The sequence below is a fragment of the Alexandromys fortis genome, unplaced genomic scaffold (genome assembly GCF_014885135.2).
Source record: "Alexandromys fortis isolate MF-2015 unplaced genomic scaffold, M_Fortis_MF-2015_v1.1 scaffold_16, whole genome shotgun sequence".
NCBI lineage: Eukaryota > Metazoa > Chordata > Mammalia > Rodentia > Cricetidae > Alexandromys > Alexandromys fortis.
In genome coordinates, this window is record NW_026067893.1 from 12,789,550 (window position 1) to 12,797,536 (window position 7,987).

Here is a 7,987-nt window from a genome sequence, read left to right on the forward strand (position 1 = left end):
TGATTTATAGAGGGTGTCCATCACTATAGTTTTCTTTATGGTGTTTATCAGTATCCTTTGAAGCATTTTTATTTTTCAATCTATATTTTCTTTTTGTCATTTGACGTTTTAGAGACAGAAATGGCAAGGCAGTTTATGCCTGTGATTCCAGCACTTGAGAAGCTGAGGCAAGAGGATCACTGTGGGTTCACTGTTACGTAGTGAGTTCCACGGCAGCCTGGGCTACAGAGGAAGACCATGCTTCAGAAAAACAAAACAGAGGCTGGGTGTGGTGACATGCACCTTTAACCCAGCATTCAAAGGCAGGGGAGCCTATGAGTTGGAGGCTAGCCTGATCTACAGAGCGAGTTGTAGGAGAGCCAGGATTAGCAGAGAAACTCTGCCTTGGGGAAAAAAAAAATACAAAACAGGGCTTGTGAGACGGCTCAGAAGATAAAGGCACTTGCTGCCAAGCCCCATCCCTGAGCCCCATCCCTGGAACCTCCAGGTGGAAGGAGAGAAGCATTTCTATCGCATTGTCCTCCACCTTTGTGCATTCACACCTCTGGACATATACACAGGCACAAAACATGTCAGGAAAACTGAAAAGACAAGATTTCTTCCCTCTTTAATTAGCTTGGCACTCTTGTCAAGGGTCTCATGACTAAATGTGAAGGTTCTGACTTCTCAATTTTATTCCAATTCATCTATGTGGCAATTTTTGTGTTTTGTTAGTCTTTGCTTTTTAAATTTTTTTTTAAAAGTATTTATTCATTTATTATGTATACAATATTCTGTCTGTGTGTATGTCTACAGGCCAGAAGAGGGCACCAAACCTCATTACAGATGGTTGTGAGCCACCATGTGGTTGCCAGGAATTGAACTCAGGATCTTTGGAAGAGCAGGCAATGCTCTTAACCATTGAGCCATCTCTCCAGCCCCTGTTTTTGCTTTTTTTAAGGAAGGATTCTTTTTATTTTTATTTTATTTTTTTAAGACATTTGAGACCGGGCTTCTCTGTAGCTTTTGGAGCCTATCCTGGAACTAGCTCTTGTAGACAGGCTGGCCTCGAACTCACAGAGATCCACCTGTCTCTGCCTCCCCAGTGCTGGGATTAAAGGCGTGAACCTCCATTGCCTGACTGAGACAGGGTTGTTGAAATGTTGCTCAGGTGGGACTCAAATTCCTAGACTAATATTTTGCCTATCCCAGCATTCTGAATGCTGCTGTAATGTTTACTTATTTATTATGTGTACAGCATTCCTTCCATGTGTGCCCGCAAGCCAGAGGGGGTGCCAGGTCTCACTACAGATGGCTGTGAGCCACCATGTGGTTGCTGGGAATTGAACTCAGAACCTCTGGAAGAGTAGTCAGTGCTCTTAACCACTGAGCCATCTCTCCAGCCCCCTTATGAGGCTATTCTTATCGAAGCTGTCTTCTAACTTTTTCTCATTTTTCATATTTCTTTTTTTTTTTTTTGGTTATGTTTTTTGGAGCTAGAGATAAACCACGGTTTCACCCAGGTAGGCAAGCACACGACCTTTGAGCCGTATCTTCGGCCCCAGTCATTTTCTTTTTCGTATTCACCCGCTGACCTTTAATTGGATTTGGTATGTTCTTATAAATTTCTACAATGGATTTTTTATTACTATTATTGTTTATTTTTGTGGGGTTGGAGGGCACACATGAGCCTTGGGCACAAGAGGAAGTCACAGAACAACTTTCCGGAGTCGGGTTTCTCCTTCTACCAGGTGACTACTGGGTATTGAATTCAGATCCTAAAGCTTGGTGGCAAATTCCTTTACCGGTTGAGCCATCTTAGCTTTTTTGTTTGTTTGTTTTTTGAGAACAAGGTCTCACTAAGTAGACTTAGCTTGGATGGATGCAATAACCACAGAAGGAAAAACGTAAATAGTACTCTAAATGAAGTCATCATCATTCCTAATGTAACAACACATGGCATCTAGAGTTCCATTCTCTATGAACAAGAGAATGCAAGTAAAATACTGAAACTGTAGCTTCTAGTCTTTTTGAAAAGTTCAAGGCAAGCCTCAGACCAGAAAAATTGGGTGACCTTCCTTTAAGGCGCGGCCCACAAGCCCCGCCCCCACCTGAGCAGCTCCGCCTCACCTAGGCAGGCCCTAGGTAAACCACATTTCCCAGAGGCCCCTGCAAAGCTCCTGCGCCTGCGCATTGGAACGGAGAGGGGGGGTTGCTGGTGCTCTCCTCGCGCGCTAGCTGTCCGCCTCGCCTCGCGCTCACCTCGCCTGGTTTCCGACCCCCGCCATGGAAGAGGCTGAGACGGACGCCACGGAAAACTGTCGCGCCTCCGAGGCCAAGCGAGCCTCTGCCATGCCGCCGCCGCCACCTCCCATCTCTCCGCCCGCCCTCACCCCGGCGCCCGCGGCCGGTGAGGAGGGCCCGGCGTCCCTGACCGAGGCGGGCGCTCCCGGTTGCTCCCGCTCTCGGCCCCCGGAGCTGGAGCCCGAGCGCAGCCTGGGCCGTTTGAGGGGCCGCTTCGAGGACTACGACGAGGAGTTGGAGGAGGATGAGGAGATGGAGGAGGAAGAAGAAGAGGAGGAAGACATGAGCCACTTCTCGCTGCGGCTGGAGTCGGGGCGGCCGGACTCCGAGGACGAGGAGGAGGTACCGACGACCCTTCCGGACCTGGCTGCGCCCGAGCGGCCTCTGGGACCGAGCGGGACCGGCAGACCTGCCATTGCTGTCGTCGCTTGCAGCTCGCGGCACTTGTGTAGCTCTGCCTTCCCGCCCACCCAGGCGTGGCCTCGCTCCTGCTTGGTTTATTTTGCGGAGTCCCTGCAGATCACCTAGGGCACTCTCTGTCCCGCTTCTTCTTTCTGTTGTCTGCAGGACCGGGAGGGGTTAGCCGTCTAGGTTTCCTGAGGCTATCCTCGAGTCTACAAGTCGGACGGAGACGTAGTCATTTTCTGCAGGGTGTTAGAGGGTGATAAATCCATCATTAACAGTGAGCGTTTGGGTTTTTGTTAACGTGGTGGTCTAATTTGCCCATTTTTGTAACTCTGTGGAAAGAAAGACATCCCGGTGGTGGGCGTAGCCCTTTGGTAGTGTTTCTCTGGCCTGCAGGAGGCTTACATTGGGCGAGGCTGTAATACCGTTACTCCCAACATTCGGGAGATGGAGGCTACACGTTCAGGGTCGTCCTTGGTAGTATGGGATGTTCAGTCTGGTCGAGGGGCGTTTTGTAAAACAACAAAAGAACAGATGCCCTTCACTATCAGCGTAAAGTATATGCCAGAGAAGCGGGATCTCTGAGAAACAGAGATTGAATATTTTGAAGGGTTGAAGGTGCAATTAAGTTACATTGCTTATAATGAAATCTTGGGATTATGGCTTAAATTGTTTTGAAATGAGGCCTTGCAGTGTTGCTTTGGCCTGGTCTTGAACTCCTGGGCTCAAATGTGCCTTCTGTCTCAGCTGATATGAGTAAGGGGGAATATAACCCAAGACTGCCTCACCTGGCAGGTGTGTGGCTTTGGGACGGCAAAGGCTTGTATTCTAAACTTGTTACCATTGCATTTGCAGCGCCTGCTGAACCTTGCTGAACTGACCCCGTACATCATGTGTTCCATTTGCAAGGGGTACTTAATAGATGCAACTACCATTACAGAGTGTCTTCATACCTGTAAGCATACAGCTCACATTTCAGAATTGTAGTTAACAAATTTGGAATGTCTTTAAAGTATCCTAAACTAAACATTTTCTCCTCCAATAGTTTGTAAAAGCTGCATTGTAAGACATTTTTACTATGGCAACAGATGCCCAAAATGCAACATAGTTGTCCACCAGACCCAGCCTCTTTATAATATAAGGTAAGAAAGGATGCATTTAACATGGATTTACCTTTAAAATAATTATTTTAAGTATTTTTTCTGAAATCTTGACATTGTGTAGTTGGGAATAAATTCTTTGAACTCTGTCAAAATTAACAGAAAGGGAATGGCGGAAGCAATGTGTGTGGAGCATGTACCGTGTGCCAGGCACTGTGATGTATGCTTGAGAGTATATGGTCGTTAGTGACGGGAATGGGGAAGAAGTGACAGCAGACACAGGTTGGCTATTCTAACCTAACCCTAAAGGGGGGATACTTTCAGCCAGTCATTTCCACTCTGTAGCATGTAGGTCGTTCTCAGAATTCCTGAAACAACGAGCCTTACCAATAAAACTTAGGTCATTATAGCATATTAACTGACTTTCCATTTCATGCCGTTTCCTTGGAGAATTGGGGAGAGTTCGAGACAGGGTTTTTCTGTGTAGCACTGGCTGTCCTGGAACTCAAGTTTGTAAAGCAGGCTGGCTTCAAACTCAGATCCCCCTGCCTCTGCCGCCTTCCTAGTGTAAAAGAGTATACCACTCTGCCTGACTTTAATAACTCTTTATTTTTTTTAAGGTGTACCATATGTGTACCTGGAGCCCTCAGAGGTTAGAAGAGGGCAATGGGTCCCCTGGAACTGGAATTACAGATGGTTATGAGCTGCCATGTGAGTTCTGGGAATAGATAGAACTTGGGTCCTCTGGAAGAGCAATCTGTGTTCTTAACCATCTCTCAGATGAGATGGTACTTAACAGTTAAAATGGAGTCTTGAAAAAAAGGATAGGAGGTAGGCTAGTGAGATGGCTCAGTGGTTCTTCCAGAGGATCCAGGTTGAATTCCCAGCACCCACAGACACATGCAAGACACAAATAAAATAAAATAGAAACATAAAATAAAAATGATTAAAAAAAATATGTAGTCCTGTCCTCAAGCTCAAATTCTTACTGAGTGCACAAGACCAAGGAACAGTTAGTGAACTATTCAAGAATCTATAAGATTACATATATGTCTTTGGTTTTCTTTTTTTTTTTTTTATTCTTTTTCTTTTTTTTCTCCCCCTCCCCCCAATGTCTTTGGTGTTCTGAGATGAAATATGTCTTAGGCACTGCGAGTACTGCCTCACTCTGCCGACTCAAGATGTCTGCTCCTAGCCAGACATGGTGGCGCACACCTTTTAACCCAGCACTCAGGAGGCAGAGGCAGGTGGATCTCTTGAGTTTGAGGCATACAGAGCAGGTTCCAGGACATTTAGGGCTACCCAGAGAAACCTTGTCTTGAAAAACCAAAAAAATAAAAATTTTTAAAAAGATTTTTGCTCCTGAGGGAAAACAGTGAATTGACTTTGTACCAAATTCATTTTTCTGAAGCTGCAATATTCTCTATCCTTTCTTTCCTTAGGCTGGACCGACAGTTACAAGACATAGTGTACAAATTAGTGATCAATCTAGAGGAAAGTAAGTTTCTTTCATTTCATGGTTATGACTCCCAAAGGCTCTGATTCTGCTAGTTACATTTTACATGTAATTTAGTCTGTTTTTTATCATTTTTTTAGGAGAAAAAAAGCAAATGCATGATTTCTATAAAGAAAGAGGTCTAGAAGTACCCAAACCTGGTAAGTTTGGATGTGTACTGTAATGTATTCATGCACTGAAGAGATAAACTGTCCTTGGGGCGCTGTCCTCATTCTCTTTCTGTTAGGTGATAAAGTAGACCTGGTAGGAGCAGCTTAGGGAGAGAGGGTTAGTGTAGCTCACAGGCTACATCACATCATTACAGGGAAATGAAGGCAGAGGAACTGGAGCTCTTAGTCACAACATGCTCACACTCAAGAAGAGAGAAATTCATGCACACATGCATGCCCACTGCTCAGCTCACTTCCAACCCAGGGAATGATACTACCCACTCTTAGGCTGGGTCTTCCCAGATAGATTAACATAATTAAAAACTCCTCACAGGCATGCTCATAAACCCAGCCGGATATAGACAATCCCTCATTAAGACTTCCCAGGTGATTTTAGACTGTCAAGTTGAAAATTAATACCATCACAGGTGCTTTTTGGAAATACCTAGTTATATCCTCCCAGAAATACTTTGAGGGTAATGCTACAGTATAACCTAACCTAACAGTTTGTAAGAATTAAGGGGACTGGATGTAGTGCATGCCTGAAATCTCAGCACTTAGGAAACTGAGTCAGGAGGATTGCTGCTGAGTCTAAGGCCAGCCTGAGTAACATAATGAGACACTTTGTTTTTTCAAGACAGGGTTCCTGTATGTAGCCCTGGCTCCTCTGGAACTCACTTTGTAGACCAGGCTGGCCTCAAACTCACAGAGGTCCCCCTGTGTTTTCCTCTTGAGTGAGGGCATTAAAGGTGTGCACCACCACCCCCTGGTGAGACTTTTTTTTTTTTTTTTTTTTAAAAAGCGTGTGATTGCCGGGCAGTGGGGCAGTGGTGGCACACACCTTTAATCCCAGCACTCAAGGCAGAGGTAAGGCCAGCCAGGACTTACGCAGAGAAACCCTGTCTCAAAAAACAAAACAAAGCAAAACAAAACAAAAGTGTGTGAGGAGGAATCACAAACAGACTCAAGAGCTAGATTTTGTGAGTTTGTTCCTAGCACTGACCCTTGGTTAGGTTAGGTGATGTGAGGAAATAATAGTAGATAATACAGTAACAAACATCTATAAAATATGGATGAATATCATACTTGATTAAACACATTGATTAATACCAGCACTTTGAACAGTGCTGGGCACATAGTAACTTACTTTTATGTTAGTAACAATGTCAGGTAGATTTGGGTTTAAATCCTAATTGTTCTGTTACTTGGGGACTTTAGGCAAATTCTTCTCATATTTTAAGTGTAGATATTATACATTTATAATGATTAAATGAGAGTGTAATGTGCTAAGCATGAGTATTGTACATGGTATTTGTAGTTACTTATGTTGTTGCTGTTTTAATGAACTCTCTGTGGCCCATATAAATCAGTCACATGTCTGCCTTCCATTGTGGAGCGGTCCCTGAGCTTACAGTTAATTTTGTTGTTTTTCTTTTCTTTTTTTACATTTATGTTTATTTAGAGAATGTGTGTGTATATGTATGTGTGCAAGTATATATATGTATGCACACGTGTTTGTATTTGTACAGGAATCCACTGGCAGAAGTTAGTACCTCACAAGGTGGATCCTAGGGGTCAGACCCAAAGACTTGGCAGCAAGTACCTCTACCAGCTGAGCCATTTTTCCTACCTTAAAATCATTGAATTTTGATAGATTAACTGATGTTATTACGGAAAAAAATATTTGTTCAGGGCTTTATAATTTAATCAACATAGTATAATAATACTGTGTGATTCATCCCTTAAAGATGACAATTATTAAATTATATTATTAAATTATTAAAATTGTAATGCTACGTTAGCTTCTTTGTTTCTGTCTCAATTAGCTGTTCCACAACCAGTCCCTTCAAACAAAGGAAAAACCAAGAAAGTCCTAGAGTCAGTGTTTCGTATTCCACCTGAACTTGATATGTCTTTATTACTTGAGTTCATTGGGTGAGTAACCTAGAAAATGTGTTTGCTTACTTTTTGCATTTGCATTTTGAGTCAAGGTTTTACACTGTAGCCTAGACTAGCTTTGAACTCATCCTCTGGTGCTTGGTTTTCAGTTTGTAATCCACCATGCTTGGCTTGTAAATTACCTTTTGGGGGTGAAGAGGTATTCCAGTGGTTAAGAGCATTTGCTGTTCTTGCAGAGGATGGTTCCCAATCGTCATATTGCTCACAGCTGTCTGTAATTCCAGTTTTAGAGGATATGTGTTGTTTTTAACAAAATATCAATCGTTTGATTTTACGAATAAAGATTGGAACCCAGATGCTGGGGTGAAAGCCTGCTAGCTCAGAGAGGCAGAGAAAGAGCCCAGCTGACATTTTTCTTCTGTTCTCAAACCAGCCTTCTCAAACTCAATGTCCCTCCCATCTCTTTCTTTCTTCTTTTTTTTTTTTAAATATTTATTATGTATACAATATTCTGTCTGTGTGTACGCCTGCAGGCCAGAAGAGGGCACCAGACCCCATTGCAGATGGTTGTGAGCCACCATGTGGTTGCTGGGAATTGAACTCAGGACCTTTGGAAGAGCAGGCAATGCTCTTAA

The 7,987-nt window shown here is 43.7% G+C and overlaps 1 protein-coding gene across 3 annotated transcripts in view; it reads left to right on the top strand.

Annotated features, from left to right (window-relative positions):
• Positions 1 to 2,148: 2,148 nt before the first annotated feature.
• The window catches only part of Pcgf6 (polycomb group ring finger 6), a 17,770-nt gene continuing 11,931 nt past the window's right edge, over positions 2,149 to 7,987 (top strand). The window contains exons 1-6 of one of the 3 annotated variants that reach the window (XR_007592827.1): positions 2,149 to 2,625; positions 3,544 to 3,643; positions 3,734 to 3,830; positions 5,231 to 5,286; positions 5,385 to 5,444; positions 7,256 to 7,388. Coding sequence is in view for 2 of the 3 variants with exons in the window: in XM_050147881.1 (XP_050003838.1) it covers positions 2,266 to 2,625; positions 3,544 to 3,643; positions 3,734 to 3,830; positions 5,231 to 5,286; positions 5,385 to 5,444; positions 7,256 to 7,388 (806 nt within the window). In the remaining variant the exon portion in view is untranslated. The remainder of the gene's footprint in view (positions 2,626 to 3,543; positions 3,644 to 3,733; positions 3,831 to 5,230; positions 5,287 to 5,384; positions 5,445 to 7,255; positions 7,389 to 7,987) is intronic. The other 2 variants (XM_050147881.1, XM_050147886.1) reach the window with 2 other exon arrangements.